This window comes from Nuphar pumila, chromosome 2 (assembly GCF_984573655.1).
Source record: "Nuphar pumila chromosome 2, dmNupPumi1.hap1.1, whole genome shotgun sequence".
Classification (NCBI taxonomy): domain Eukaryota; kingdom Viridiplantae; phylum Streptophyta; class Magnoliopsida; order Nymphaeales; family Nymphaeaceae; genus Nuphar; species Nuphar pumila.
The window spans coordinates 21,579,817-21,596,897 of record NC_143250.1 but is presented as its reverse complement, the minus strand read 5'-3'; the positions used below and the strand labels follow the sequence as shown (position 1 = coordinate 21,596,897).

Sequence of the window (17,081 nt, the reverse complement as noted above, 5' to 3'; positions counted from 1 at the left end):
TATCATAAAAATTCAATTTATGCATAAAAAAAAGTTCTCAATAAGAGTCAATTCAGAAGTTTTTAATCATAAAGATTATATATGTGTGGTTGGATTTATCAAAAAAGATTATATATGTGTGGTTGGATTTATCAAAAAATGCTTTTTAAATATTCTTTTTAAAAGTAGTATTAACGATTTGATAAAATAATTGAGTTATTTTAAAATAAAAACACAAGATTTATTTATATATTTTTGTAGAAGGTGGCAGATGCTAACCACTTTTCTAGCTAATGTGCTTGATTTTATATGAATCGACTCTTGGATAATCCAATTTGCATAAGTATTCATGTTTTTATAAGGTTTAAAAAGTGGACGGTCTAAGAAATTTTAAATATTTAAGACTTAAAATTCATTTTTTTTATAAAAAAATATAATTCAAGTACCGTTTTTTAGTAAATCGACCATGCCCAACACCATCTATATGGTTACATTTAAGTAAAACATAAGAAAATTCTTTTAAAAAATTAATTAGTTGGGTGGTTGGCAGCTACCACCTTCTATATCTTTTATGATGTTTCCTGCTCGTTACCGCAGTTGTTTTTACTTGCTTTTTTTTTCTAAGCATTTTTACGCTTCACGCCCTTAATTTCTTAATACTCGCTTCTCGCTTCTTGCCCAAGACGAGCTTCATAAAAAAATGTAAAGCCTCTATTTTGCACTTTAGGCGGGTATTCTAAATGATTTAGTAAAGCAAGTGGTTGAATATAATAACAAAAATACATACCCGGTTTCTGTAAATAAAAGATCAGTAGGTATCTCTATGTAAATTACCCTTTTAAAAGCGGATGGAGGGAGGGAGAGGATGACGCTCGTCCTTCCTTGCTCTGGTAATCTTCCTCTGGTTCGATTTTCCCATCTTTCTCCAAAGAATTGGGGAAAAAAGGTTGAAAAGAGAGGGAGAAGGGAAAATGTACGTGGAGTACGTGCTCGGATTGCTGGTGGCCTCCTTCCTGGCGTTCGTCTTCTTCTCGAGGAGGAGGAAGAGGAGGAGCAGAGACGTGAGAGGTGGCGGTCGTGAGGCATCGGATCCGACCCAGTTGAGTATCCGCGCCGACGGGGAGGGATCCGACGGTGAACGCGGCCGCCCGGACGTCATCATCGTCGGCGCTGGAGTCGCCGGCTCTGCCCTTGCCTACGCCCTCGGCAAGGTGCGGGTTTTTTCTCATCTTCATCTCTCCATGCACTGTGTTTCGCCCAAATTTTTGGCCTTTTTTTGTGCTTTCCGCAAGCGAAGGATTTCTGGTTAAAAGATCGATCGATGAGTTTTGTTTTAATAGTGCAACAGAATAGAAACAATGATATGTGAAGGTTCTAACCAGGAAATACCGGAAAATCTAAAGAAAAAGCAACAATTATATATCAAAAGGGTTTTATGTTTTCTTTAACCCTATCGTAACAGAGTAATAAAACAGAAAATAAGAAATTAGGTTTTTAGGGTGATTTTTTTGTTTAAATTTACAAAAATGTGAAATTTTTCTTGATACTGCCTCAACCGTCAGAGAAACAACGATATTCCCATATCGTGATAAAATGTCTTTAACGTTAAAAATTATTTAGATGGGCAAAAAAGTGAAATTTTGTAGCAGTATTGAGAAGATTCATGTTAGATATACGCTACTGATAGTGTTGAATATTCGGCATGGAAGCAACAAGAGGAGAATGAACTTCACTGGTATATGCATCTTCAGATGAATCCATGGAATAATGGAAAAGATAGAATGAGGAACGAATGCATCATATGAGGCTTAGGGACTGCACCAACAGAGAAAAAATTAGGTAGTGCTTCTCCAGATGGTTTTGGACGAACATGAATGAAATGTTAACAGATAAAACAAACTGGAAAAATTGAGACCATGATGACTTAGAGTGACTCTAATAGATAAGGACATGAATGATTGTGGAATACCTTGGGCTTTAGTCTTAGAGAGGAAATGACAGGGAATTGGTGAATCAAGGTCTAAAACTACATTCTTGTTGTGCTTAGATGCTAATAAATATGTGCCAGGAGCTTTTGTTGTTAGAAACTCACTATCAATGAGTGATACGATTTTTATTTTAGTCTGTTGGATGTTTATTAAACTTGATGGGAATTAAAAATAAAACTACTTGCAAAATGTATGTAAACAAAAAAATGATCATTTTTCTAGTGAATGGATAGTGTCTTAATGGGTGTCCTATTTTCAATGGTGCCGTGACTGCATTTGAACTTCAATTAGTTAGTCTACATGTGGCCGAGTGTATACCTAGCTTTCCCATTTCTCAGCATGTCTATGATTCTAAACAATTAAACCTGCTCTATGACTGTGACATGGAGACTTGACCAAGCTCTGTATGATCATCAACTGTTTTTGAGGACCTGACTGACAACATAAACAAGTTTGAATGTGGTTAAGTTCTTTCTTATTTGGTTTTATCAGTTCTTAAAGAGTTCCCTGTCTCTTACAGTTAATCTTCTCTGCTTCAATTCTTCTGCCTTGTAATTGCCCCACTTACATATTTTTAAGGTGAAAATGCTAACTGATTTTACTAAGAAATAAAAGAATGAGTTGCATCAGAAGGCCCATTAGCCTATCGACTTCAATTTTCATTGGATTCATGTGATCATGTGGACTTCATTTCTCTTATGGTTTTGCATGGTGAGCTTTGAATACTAGGACTAACATATTATTGAAAGATTGATTGTTGAAATCTGGATATAATAGAACTCTTAGTTAGAAGCAAAGCTTAACTAATGATGCTTTCACCTTCACAAGTCTTCACGACCCAGTTTGCTTGTGGTTTTGATGTTAGGCTTACTTTAACTCTTCCATCCAGTACTTGATGGCAGAAAGTTGATTCTTTTCCCTTTGTCAAACAGGCTATGGTTCACCTTCTTAAATTTGTCAAGTTATTTGTTTGTTTGTCTTTTCATGAACTTTTTTCTTATTGATATTTTGAAACTCTTGGTATTATGGTCTATGCACAACCAATGGATATGCATTTATTTGACCCTTTTTTCTAAGGATAATTGCACTTGCGCAATACTGCTAACATCTGGCTTTTCTGAAGATCATGTCAATTGTTGGAAATAAACTTCATACTTCACCTTCTAATATATGGATTGGATGGATGCATGTGAGAAATTTTTGTTTACTGTAATTAATCTTAACTTATTTTTAAGCTAGATTTGCATGCTAAAAATTACCTTCAAGAGTCCTGGGTGACATTTATATTTCATGATGCTTGTGGCAGGATGGACGCTGGGTGCATTTGATTGAGAGGGATCTTACAGAGCCAGACAGGATAGTTGGGGAACTTCTGCAACCTGGTGGTTACCTGAAATTGCTAGAGCTGGGTCTGGATGGTAAGCATTGTTCTAGATCTTCCTTGGAATAAAGTGAATCAGTCCACGGTCATTTGAACAACAATATCTATCGTGCATTGCAGCTATTTTCTAAAGAAAGTTTACTAAAGGTGAGTGTTTGGTGGCAGAAATGATTTGAAAACTAATATTTGTGCCACAAACATAATCTTTTGCAGATTGTGTGGAGGACATAGATGCTCAACATGTTCTTGGATATGCACTTTTCAAGGATGGAAAGGATGCCAAACTATCTTATCCTTTGGAAAAATATCATTCAGATGTGGCAGGAAGGAGCTTCCATAATGGGCGTTTCATTCAACAGATGCGAAAGAAGGCCTCCTCTCTTCCCAAGTAATTTACTTTGACTATAACTGATTGTCATGCCTTTTATGACCATGAAAACAATTGATGGTTCGGCTATAGTAGCAGTTTGCTAGTGCAAACTGATAATCCTGTTACTCATTGTCAGTCAATTATTGTATTTTGATAGTAGTCTATTTACTGGTGATATCTGATGCTAATGTTCTGCAAGAAGTCGAAGAATCCTCTAAAGAAAAAGTTCATGTATGCCTGCCATTAATGTCAAATGATGTGTCTGTTCTCTACTCTTCTTGAAATGGTGGGCTATGATAATGCTATGTAACTGTTCCATGTAGGGAACCTGCTGGTATATAGGAGCTTTAGATCCTCTCACTAGTAGTTTTCAGTTTTAGATGGTGGAAAGTCCCATCATACTCAAGTGATGATATTGCATCTCAGGGTTTGCACATGCTCACTTGGAGTGCAGTAGAGAATCATGTCCTCTTTGCTACTGGGACCTGTCACTTCTTTTTCAAGCATCCTGAATTCCTTATAGGATCATTCTAATAATGCCTCAATCCATGGATTCCACCATCATCTTTTCATGATGATGCTATTTTATCCCAAGCATTCAAGAAAAATCTAACAATATGAAAGTCAACATCTAAATTTTTCAGATGATAAAATAATGAGAAAATCAAACAGGAGAAAATTTAAAAAAAAAGAATGAATTAGGATACATCCTTAAGAAAGATCTTGAACAGGTATATCAAACTTCCAAATATTATAATTTAGTAGAAGCACAAAACACATTTGTCGAAGAAAAATGTTCAATAGATTCAGGAGTATTGAGTGTTTTCATAACTAAAAGGACAAAGGTCACTCTAGAAAAAATTGAAATGAAGAAGTCATCACCAATGATGATTGAATAGATTCAAGATTGTTACATGTTCATAAACATTGAAAGAATAAACATAATAATACAAAGAAGAAAAATGAACATAAATGGATATGCATTTTTTAAAAGAAGAAAGAAAAAAGGGAGGACATAGTATTTTCTAATCATAAAAAGTTGAAAGTCACTTTTTTAGTCCTTATCCAAGTCTTTAGAGTTGATTAGAAGTGATTCAAATGCAAAAAATGTTGAAGTCTAGAGAATACAAAATGAATACAAGTAATCCCTATTAGAAGGAAATGGAGAGGGATCTTCAGCCTAAATATTATAGAGGCTTCTTGGGGGGGGGGCAAAATGTCATAGAAATGAACAAGGTGTCAGAAAACAACTATTCCCTTGAGACCAAATGGCCCTTTGGGCCCTAGGTGAGGTGCACAGTTCATGTGCTTTTAGCAATCTTGGATTGGCAAGTGTTCCTGTAGCCTCCAGTTTTCTATTTTGCTAAAACCATGGTAAAGGAGTTCTTGAAACTAGTTTTTTTAAGTCTTTTATTTTAACCTATGTCATAGGGATATTCTAACCTACCTTGTGTCGTATCCACTTAAATACTACTCTTAATGGAAATGTACAGAAAGATGGTGCATCTCATGTCCTTTACTTGTGTCCTTGTGACATAGCTTTTAACAGTCAAGCTCTGGAATGAACTGCATGGAATTTGAATTTAGCAACACTAGAATGCTGTGAATTCTACATAGTCACAAATATTGATATCGGCTATATCTTGGCGAGGCTATTTCTCGCGATATTATAGGTTTGGTGATAAATCTCAGAAAAATCTCCGGGCTTAAAAAAAAAAAATAGTTAAAAATAACAAAAATAAGTAAGAAAATATCATGTTTAGATAATAAAATACATATATAATAAAAAAAAGTACAAAATGCAAATTAAAGAAGAAAAACACATTTAAGATGTAGAAAATAAATAAAAACAGTAACAATAATTGATAATATCGCGATATTATCATGAGAATATCACAATATTCTCATGACAATATCACGATATTATCAAATTGGCGATATTTTCAAAATATCACAATATTTTACCTATAATATCATTTGCTGAATATACAGTGATATTATCATGATATTTTGAAAATATTGCCAATATTTATGACTGGAATTTTATTACAGCTTGGTTCTCTCTTCATTCATCTTCTTCATAGACTATTATGGTATCATAGGATGCAAACTCTTGACATCTGAACTCACCTATTTCAGTTTTGTTGGCTCTTTGTCACTTTTCCTTGTTTCTTTTACTTTTGTTAATGTTTCATGTATCCTCAAATTTCTTTCATTATCTTCTTTAACCATGTTTTTTTCTTTTCTCCCCCCCCTCCCCCCCCCATTCTCTTTTCATCCTTACATTTTGATTTTAGTTCCTTCATTCCTTTTCCATCTCAACTGTCTTTCAAAAGATTAACATCATGCTCGGTGGTTCCAGTTATATGACTTGGAAAAATGTCTTTTTTTTTCCTTGTATTCAAAATTTGAGATTAATCAACAGTCCTTTAAAGCTACTAACTTCTTGTCATACGGTAGAGAATAAAAGTGATAAGCAAACTCATATACTCAAATTTCCCAAACAAGTGTTATGCATCATAGACTGCTGAAAGGATAAAAAAGATCTGTTTAGGATTACCTTGTTCACATAAACATATTTATAATTGACTGTGATTTGTAAATTTGTAAATGATTATGATAAACTTTATTATGGTTTACATAGATTAGGAGATAGGCATGACAACTTCATTATACAATTATTTTCATGATGAACATAATCCACCTTGGTCGAACTACTTCTTCCTCTTATTCATCATTTTTTTTCTAAAAAGAACTCCGTTGGATGATATTTTATTTCGTAAAAATGCCAAAAAGGGATGTTGAACTTGCCACCCACACCTAATCAAAGAAAAAATAAATTCTTTTATGGAATCAGAGTGGTTCTTAACTTCTTATAATGACAATAGTAGTAACACGTCTTATCGGCCAAATGACAACACCATTATATGCCAAGTATGTGGGCTAAAAGGCCACTCTGAAAATTTGCAGTTATTGGTACAAATGAAATTTAATGGTGGTACTCGTTCAAAATAATTTAAGGCTCTGTTTGGGAGCCAGAGATGGAATTTAATGAGGATTTAATTAATACCACCCACCCCAATAGATGTTTGGGAACCCCAATTTGGGAAATGAGAATGGTGTTGAGAGTGGAGATGGCCCATTTTTAAGTACATCCTTGCAAGGATGTAGTTGACAACTCCACCCGCATCACCAATTTTCTTGTCTAGTTCCATCACCCCTCTCATCTCCTCTACAACACTTACTTCCAAACAGAGCCTAATCATAATCAATAAAAGATAATTGTTAGAGATAAAAACCAGAATTGTCTAGACCTTCTAGAATATAGATAATAGAAAGATGGCTTTGAGTAATGACAAATTTTTTTGATAAGCCTTCTAAGAATCCTTATCTAGTTAGGTACTTAGAGTCTATAAATAGAGGTGGTGTAATCAGTTTTTTTATCAAGCAATAAAGTTTTCTCTTGATTTTTTTTTTGTTCCTTGTGGATATAAGACTAGCTTCAAGTGGGGGATGGTGCTCTTCTTCATCCCACATTTCCTTTTGCATCACATGCTGTCCAAACACTTCATGTGAAAGCTCCCATAATGAGATTTGAGTATATAAACATAAACATATATTATACATAAAAACTATTTTATTTATTTATTCATTTATTTCAAGTTGCTTTGTGTCTTTGTATGCTTATGTCGATAGAAGTAGTAAGAGTAACAAAGTTTATACCTTCTGCTTTCATCGACAATATAATAGAAAAAGTTATAGATGATGTTTAATTTCTTAATTTTAGGTAATTAGGATGACCAGTGTGAAGTGGAGAAAGAGAAAGGATGCTTAAAGACGTGTAAGAAATGAGAGAGAGAGAGAGAGAGAGAGAGAGAGAGAGAGAGAGAGAGAGAGAGAGAGAGAGAGAGAGAGAGAGAGAGAGTTCTCACTTCTCTTCTTATATGCCTTATAAACAATCTGCACTACCCCATTGCCTATGTCACATGGGTGCGGGTGCGACACGGGTGCGGCGCAATTTTAAAAATTTTGGACACAGGGACTCAACTATATATATATATATATTTTAAAAAATATATATAATAATATATCCTGTGTGCATATATGTGGATATTGTCCTCTAAAGTTTGGCACCAGCATGAGTGTTTTTATAAACTTTGCAAATTGTACTTTTGCCCTTGTAGAAAGGGGGGTCCGGGGGGTCCCCCCGGCGCGGGTCCTGCTGCACGGTCAGCGGGCGGGGGTCCAGGGGAGGCTGCCCCTGGCGGGGGGCCGTAGGGGGGGCAGTGCCCCCCGGATTTTTTTCTTCTGGGGCTTATGTTTGAGACTCATGCTATATATATATATTTAAAAAAAATATATAAAAAGATCATTTTTTTTGTTTTTTACCCTAAAAATGAACAATTTTTAGACTCAGTCAACATTGACCGAGTCCAAAAAAGGATGGACTCGGCCTCGACTCGTTGACCGAGTCCGACTCGGCGTTGACCGAGTCCGGGACGTGTCCGAAGCCGCACCCGTGTCCGCACCCGTGTCGGGGCGTGTCGACTCGGGTGCGGCGCCTCCCTAGCCGAGTTCGTGTGACATAGCCCATCACTGAAAATATGACTATACCTTTGCATATTTAACTAGTAATTTGGAATACTTAGCCCAATAAATAGCTAATAGTAACAAATTTGTGCTCCACAAGATGTTATTGTCTCAATAACCAGAAAATTATTCTTTTACGAACATGTTACTTTTGGTTTTGTGTGTATCATAACCAAAGAGACTTACAATGCGTAATATAGTATAGATCCTAGTTAATTAATCAAAGAATACACTGTCATTGTAGATAGAACTAGTTTTGGTAAGAGTGTTGAGGCATGCCTTTATTGTGAAGAAATGAATGAATTCATTACAACCACTTGTAGCAAAGAGTTCATTAAATTCTTTAATGGTGGCCACCTATGTCACATGGGTGCGGGTGCGGGGGTGCGGCAAAATTATATATATATATATATATATATATATATATATATATATATATATATATATATATATATATATAAAATTTGTGCAGGGGGAGGGGTCGAGCCCCCTCCCTGCGCCCTCTTTGTGCAAGGGAGGGGTTGAGCTGATGAGTTGTGGAGCCTGATTTAGAGTTTTTGCCCTTGCAGAAAGAGGGGTTCGGGGGCTCCCCTGGTGCGGGTCCTGCTGCGCGGTCAGCGGGCGGGGGTCCAGGGGGGCCGCCCTAAATTTTTTTTTTAATAAAAAGGTTGGACACAAATGAACCGCACTCGATGTCACACCTGCACTCGCGTCGAGTTGCGTCGACGTGGGTGCGACACCCTGCTAGCCGAATCCCTGTGAGATAGGTGGCCACTAATTTGAAAATTTAGTTAAAGCTTTAGAATGAAAAGAATAACAATAAGATTTTTATAGATATTTTGATTGGCTTGAATAAATACGCATGATTGAGAAAGCAACATAAAATGTGGCTGATTGCTAAAGGCTTCAATTGATTATTTGGCATCAATTATGAGGAAACTTTCAAACAAACATTGCCTTTTTCTGTTTTTGGATCTTCTCCAGTATGTACACTATATTAGTTGTTAGTTGTTACAATGCATTCTTACAGGGGAAACTAAAAGAAGTAGCATTTGTATGGAGTAGCCAATTCAGTTTTATCAAAACCAAGCCAGAGAAGTTCTTTGTCGACCCCAAAACCTGGTTTCCAGGTTTTTGATACTGCATCAAAAGGAAGAGAGCCTGTAATGTTGGTTAATAAGATTCGTTATTTGCATATAGAAGCACCAAAGCTGGTTCTTTTCTCTTGTATCTGGATGATATCATGAGCATTGTGTTAGGAAACACTCAAGCAAGAAAACGAAGAAACAAGAACAATCAAATCAAAAAGAAGAGGGACATACATATTTACGTGGAAAAACCTTCCCTCAAATCTGAGAGAGAGTAAAAAACCACGGCCGCCCAGAGAAAATCTTTATTGTTCTTTTCCAACTGTTACAAGAGAGAAAGAAAAGAAAGTATTTATACAAGGCAAGGGCGACAACCCTAAACCTAAACAAATCGGGTCTGATTCATAACTCATCACATTGATGGTTAAGAAATTGACTTTTTGATTGCTGAAAGTTAAAAGAAATCTTGCATAAAATGTTCAAAATGAAGGTTTTAAGCTAACCAAAATAATATTTTTTAATCAAATATGGTAGAAATTCTAAATAATAACCTAACGTCAATGTGCAGTGGACATTTCAACCAATCTTATTTTGCCAAATGCAAGCTGAATAAAAATCCAATTGTAATGAATAACATGCTACGTGAAGAACTCATTTAAAATACAGATATTCATGGAAGCATGGCAAGTGTTTAGTAATACTTCAGGTTAATCATATGTCTTGATTCATGCATTGCACAATTGATCTCCACATGGAAGTCTTGAAAAGAAATATAAAACATGCAAAAGAAACTCTATTTTGTGGACTTGTTTATCCTAGAGTTAGATTGGCTTGTGATTCTGACATAACAAAGTCAATACCTATTTATTGTGAAGCATAGCAATGTCAAGTACATAAGAAGAATACAAGCTCTTCTTGGACTAGATTCTGAAATGACATGGATTAGGAGTTTTCGGTTATATATTTTTTTTGAAGATTCAAAACTCTAATCCTGCCACACATCCTTTTTTGCATGACCAATCTCGGCATCCTCAGATCAGTTATTTTGTTTGAGAGAAGAGTATTAAATGTCACTATTGGAACTTATATAAATATTATCATTTGTTTATTTATTCTTTTCTTTTATGTGGTCTTTGAATGTGTTTTTTAAATACCAATTTTAGTGCTTCTCATAATTACTGTGAGTGGGTCATTTCTTTTGGATGAGTAGAGCGAGCCACTGTTCTCTTTGGAGAAATCGTAGGGATCATGCCCTCTCTCTCTCTCAAGAATAAAAATATCACTTCCTCAAATATGATTTTTGAGATAATCCTCTCGTTAATAGTTTTACATAAACTAACCATATTAAACAGAGTATTGATGGTTGATATTAACTAAAACAACTCTACTGTGCAGTCAATTGTTTATAATTTATGAATTCACTAAGGATAGGATTGCGAAAATAAAATTCTTGAGAAAGAGAAGTTTTCTATGTTAAATATTGGTTGTTTATAAAATATAACTGCTTTTTTATAATTAAAATTCATGTATAAAAAAACTTTTATTTCAAAATGGTAGCTAGTTTTGTCTTCAGTTATTCAAATTCATACCCTTGGTAACTATTCCCCCCTTAACCACGGGTAATAGTTAGCAAATTCAAAGGTATATCAGTTTTAATCTCATTAAATATGCTTCTCTTTTCCCATTTTACTCTATCTTTCTCTCCCATCATTTAGTACGCCTTCCATTAGCCTTCGGTATTGTGGTGGAAGATGTAGGATTGTGCAGTCTAGAGAGATGGGTTATGTGTGCTTTTAGAGGGGGAGAAATAGAAAAGGATATAGAACAGGAGAAAGAGTGAAAGATATATAAGGGTAAATGTGACCTTTTCCTTAGAGAAAAATCATGAATTAGAGAGAAATTAGGAAAGACCAACTTAGAAACTAACCACAGGTATACTTTTGGTTATTAACCATAAAATAAATGAATCATGCATTTGAATTGCCAAATTTTTTGGGTATGGATCTTTATTACAAAAATCTTTTGGTTACATTTTTGTAAATAACCATTAAATATTTTTATGTTTATATAGATTCTTTATTTTTTAATTTCATCCTCCCAGTCTGGATGAAGAATACCAGAAGTGAGAACCATGTATGTAGGTGATTCTTCTGAAGCCCATGGTACATCAAACTTTACATGTGGCTCACATCTTGAGAATGTCATATCTTTTTTAAATCTCAGGACTTGGGCAACTTTTTCCACTGTAGAGGCCTCCTAAAACACAAAATGTCATGGAGCAAATAGAAGAAAATAATCTTATTCTTTCCAGTATTTTGTTATATTTGTTACAGTGCTTTGTCCAAGTCTGCCTTGTTCACCGGTTAAAGGCATGTTTTGGCAAAAGATCAGAAGGATTCATTGGAACCCTTGTTACCAAGAACTTGGTATCATTTCAGGGATGTTAAAGTAGGATTTTGATGGAATTACAGTTCCTTCAAACTAACATCTAGAAAAGTTTGCTCTTTCAAGAGCAGTAACTGGGACCTACTTTCTTCTTGTTACCTATGCATAATGATTCTAATTTCTAATTTTTCTTCCCTCAGCCGGATTTTGTCTGCATATTTTTGGTGGTCAAATTTTGTTACAATTGTCTCTGCATCTTCCTGCATGCCATCCATTGTGACAATTCATAGTTGCGTTTTGGATAACAACTTTTAACTGTTATTATTCCTTTAACATTTAACTGTGAAAGGCAATTTGACTTGTGGCTAAATAATGTGTTGCTGCATGCTTGATTTTTCTTGTCATTTTAAATAGAAAACCTGCTACACTAATGATATGCATTTTCCGTCTACTCAACATGTCTTTATGGATGAGTTTGTGTACTGTTGTTTAGCGTCCAATTGGAACAAGGAACAGTGACTGCACTGATTGAAGATAGTGGGATTGTCAAGGGTGTCAGATACAAAACCAAGAGTGGTAATGAACTCAATGCATATGCACCACTTACAATTGTGTGTGATGGTTGCTTTTCAAACTTGCGGCGATCTTTGTGCAATCCCAAGGTACAACTTCTTGTTTCCACCTATAGTTTGAAGCTTGTGGGAACAAATTTAAGAATGATCAGCATGTTTATTTCAAAAGCTTTCCTTAGTACTTCATAATCCATGGATTCTTTCTCTCAATAAACTATATTTACATGTGGATTATTTTTATGCCATATAGGATTTTTTCGAATATGAATTTTGCTTGTGTAAATGCACTTTTGGCATTTTTAGTGGATTAGTATATTACTATATTCCCTTAAAATTGATTTGGTCATTTTTGTAGGTGGATGTGCCTTCTTGTTTTGTTGGCCTTGTTTTGGAGAACTGTGAGCTTCCATATCCAAATCATGGACATGTTATTTTGGCAGATCCTTCACCTATTTTATTCTATCCTATCAGTGGAACCGAGGTCCGGTGCTTGGTTGATATACCTGGTCAAAAAGTACCTTCAATAGCTAATGGAGAAATGGCTAAATATTTGAAAACTGTTGTGGCACCTCAGGTATTAAAGGCACTTGAATTTCATGGCTGTTTAGTGTGTCGAGTTTCTTTTCTAATATCTCGATTTTCGCTTTTATGGTTATGCTGGCACACTTCCTTTGATTCACAATCATGAAGTTGATTTCTGTATCTTGACTTCATGTTGTCTGATAATAATTTAATGATTGTTGCTGGAGGCTGGTTGTTTTGTGGTGCTAATTCCCACTTTTTATTTTTTCACGCCAGATTCCAAGGAAATTGCATGAAGCTTTCCTTTCAGCTGTTGATAAAGGAAACATTAAAACAATGCCTAATAGGAGCATGCCTGCCAACCCTCACCCTACACCTGGTGCTCTACTTATGGGGGATGCATTTAATATGCGTCATCCTTTAACTGGTGGAGGAATGACCGTTGCATTGTCTGACATTGTTGTCCTCCTAAATCTTCTTAAGCCTCTCCGTGATTTGAGTGATGCATCATCACTTTGCAGATACCTGGAGTCCTTTTACACCTTACGTAAAGTAAGTATACTGATTGGATTAGATGAATTTTCTTCACTGCACCCATTGTGCTTAGGGAATTGCGATCTTGTTCATCCCATTTTCTTTTTTTCATTCTATAAATTTTAACCAATGTAAAATTATTGAGATTGAGGAAGCCTTTTGTTCTCTGTTTTTTGAGGATGGAATAACATTACTTAGGTTTTCAGCTGTTCTGCTTTCCCTGCAGCCAATTTTCTTATTGCTCATCAAAACTTGTCTGTGATCCTTTTATCTGCAGCCAGTAGCATCTACAATAAATACATTGGCAGGTGCTCTCTACAAAGTATTTTGTGCATCACCTGATTTGGCCATGAAGGAAATGCGTCAAGCCTGCTTTGATTATTTGAGCCTTGGAGGTGTCTTTTCATCTGGACCAATTGCTTTATTATCTGGCTTAAACCCACGCCCTTTGAGCTTGGTTCTTCACTTCTTTGCTGTGGCTATCTATGGTGTTGGTCGCCTTTTGATTCCATTTCCATCTCCCAGTCGCTTATGGATTGGAACTCGACTTATCTCAGTAAGTAGATATATAGAAGCTTTTGACTACATTATTTTTTGGAAACATATATGAACCTAGAGTTTCAGTTATTATGAATTAAGTGGACTCTATAGTGGTACAAACTATTTATTATTTATTTTTCATTTGAAGATGATGATTTTTTGGGAATCCATTGGAACTACGAAATAGGCTATTGAATTATTACGACAACAAGAACAGTATAATGCCTACATTTGTGGTTTCTTTGTTTTTATTATGATTTGTTTTGTAATTGTTATCATTCATTTCACCACTCCATCATTAGATTATGTTGGGATGGTTGCAACGTCTCATCATGATAAGCATCTTATTTTAGATAACAACCCTTTATGATTGAGGGTGATGAAGATGGATATTCCGTGTCTGACTCCTAGTCCCAATATATGATTGGATGCTGAAAAGAGAAGTCAAGATTGAGTAGATCATGTGAACCAAAATTAACTAGAGGTGTAGGAGTACCTTTTGAGGATGGTTGGTTGATACAGTCTAAAGAAGATCCAGCAAAGATAATGATAATACCATCCGGTATAGCCATAACATTTTATCAATGCCTGCAATGTTCAGGTGGATCAGGTTGGCTTTCAAATGGATCTCTATAAAGGCTCTTATATACTGAAGGATAAAAAAAGAATTACAAGAAGACTACTTTGAAGGACAATGGCAGTTGGAACATTGCCAACTGGGTAGGAAAATGCAAGACTAGTTTTAAGGATAACCTCAATTTGAACATAGGGATCACTCAAGCATGCCAAGTGGAGACCCTAAAGCTGTGAGCAAAATTCTTGGACATTGTTGAGTATTACATAACCAAAACATTGGGCAAAATAGCTGGCCGTACATGTAGAGCTGTTTTGTCTCTACACGTCAAAGATTGCATACTGTGGCATTGACCAATGCATGAAACTATCCTCATGGAGATAAAAAAATATGTAAGGACATTGAGTGGAACGTGCATCAAGAACATTATATCATTGTTTCAGGAGAAAAAGATGCCATTCAATTCCTGATAGCTTGTGAGTTTCTAGCAAATCTTTTGGGGCATGAAATTCTACTAATCCTGTCTGCTGTCTTTCCTAGACAGTTTCTTATATTCAGTTCTCTTTCTGTTGAAATACTGGTTGATTGTGGAGAGAAACTTGTATAATTAGACTTTTTTCTTCCTACTCATATTTCTGTTTAATTGTTTTTGTTACTGATTGGATGACTTCTCATCATTTTAATGAAAGTTATCTTTCCTTCAAAAACAGAAAAAAAAATTGCACATTTTTTCCAAACAGGTGCTTTCTGAATTCTGATTACTTGAATGGAATTATTGTGCAGGGTGCGGCCAACATCATATTTCCCATTATCAAAGCAGAAGGAGTAAGACAGATGTTCTTTCCAAATACAGTGTTAGCATATTACAGGAGCCCCCCAGCTAGTTAAGCGGGTACATCTGTCAACCAATTTGTAGCAGTGCCAAGCGTGTGTGTTCGAATGTTTTCATTGTTATTTCATGTCTAACATGCTTTTCTTGACACATGACATGATTGTGCTCATGTCTTTGCGAAGGGTTTTGAACATGATAATGTTGGATCCAGGTCTACTATTGTTTTCATGTTTCATGTTTCTCGAGACCCTTGTTTTGGAGATGGAAAGTAATGTCATGTTGCTTTGTCTGTGCATTTCTTGGCATATGACCGATTCTGCTTATGTCTTTGGGGCAGGCTTTTAGCATGTTGTGGGATCAAATTTTACTCTTCTTGTCATCTAACACAGGCTATGTCACATGGACACCACTTAACATGTGTTTCCTTCAACATGGCATGACACTTGGATTTACTAAGACACTTCATGGACACAGTCAAACCGGTACCGGATACAATTAAATTATGTTTAATTCTTTCTATTTCCTTCCATGATCTTGATTACTTATTTTGTATTTTTTTATTTTCTACTTATTTGTATTTTACATGCATTCTTTTCCTTTTAAAATTTGTCGTCAATTATATTCCTAGATGGTAACCAGATCTGCTGATCGGACACATCGGATTTGTAGGCATCTATCTGGCAATTTATTGCTGTTATTTATGAAATATGCCATCTTATCAGATTTTTGCGGGCACCCATAGTTACATTAAATTTCAATTTCAACATAGTTTTATTATTTGTATTTTTAACTGTAGCAATCTAGAATTGCTGATCAAGAGTTTATATGTGAGATAATATTCGTGTTTTATTGCTTAGTGTGTGTATGGACGTGTCCTGTGTTCTAATTTTTGAGAACTACCATGCCATACCAAGCTTATCTGCATCATGTCCCATTCCTGCATTTGTATGTGCGTGACATGGAGCACACGTTGCTCTGTATGTGTTGATGGATTTATTATAGCTTATTTAGTAGAAATCATGTTTCACATCTATGTCACATAGGTGCGGGTGTAACACCCCAAAATTTCAAGCTTGCAAACCTTTCGAAAAAAACAGACAAGAGACTAAAAAGGAATCTCTTCATCTCAGAGATGGTTTACGAAATCGGCGGAAGACTATACTTTTATTAATTTCAAAAAGGGAAGTTGACAACTTTGAGCGCGTTAGCTAAAAGAACCAAAACGCACAACACATGCTACTTGCAAACACTTGGAAAAGCCACTTTCATTTAAGAAGTTCTCCAAATAGTACAAAATTCGGATATCCCAAGGAAAATCCGTTACAAAACCCCAAACAACAGGACGCGAGCTAAGAGCAGGAAGAAGAACGTCTTGGAGCCATCTTGCCATCGCGCCATCGCCTGTGGTGTACCTAATCATCACCTGTACCCATAGAATGGGTTAGTTTCGCGAAAAACTATTAGGTGCACAAGAGAGACTACAAGGAACTGAATTATGTAATTTAATTCAGTAGGTTACGCAGTTTAAAGCAAATATGCAGTTAAACAGGTAAGCAATGCATGCAGATAACTAGTGCAAACGCGTAAGTAGTGCAAGCGAATAAGTAGTGCAAGTGAATAAGTAGTGCAAGTGAAAGTGCAAGTGAATCAGTAGTGCAAGCGAATCAGTAGTGCAAGCGAGTCAGTAGTGCAACGAATCAGTAGTGCAACGAATCAGTAGTGCAGC

The 17,081-nt window shown here is 35.7% G+C and overlaps 1 protein-coding gene across 1 annotated transcript; it reads left to right on the top strand.

Annotated features, from left to right (window-relative positions):
* The first annotated feature begins 852 nt into the window (after positions 1 to 852).
* LOC149844998 (squalene monooxygenase SE1-like) lies at positions 853 to 15,650 on the top strand. The gene is made up of 8 exons (XM_089995423.1): positions 853 to 1,190; positions 3,274 to 3,385; positions 3,562 to 3,736; positions 12,275 to 12,443; positions 12,709 to 12,927; positions 13,152 to 13,427; positions 13,687 to 13,965; positions 15,307 to 15,650. The coding sequence occupies exons 1-8, from the start codon at positions 951 to 953 to the stop codon at positions 15,409 to 15,411; spliced, it is 1,575 nt and encodes a 524-aa protein (XP_089851549.1). The 5' UTR covers positions 853 to 950; the 3' UTR covers positions 15,412 to 15,650.
* Positions 15,651 to 17,081: the final 1,431 nt, after the last annotated feature.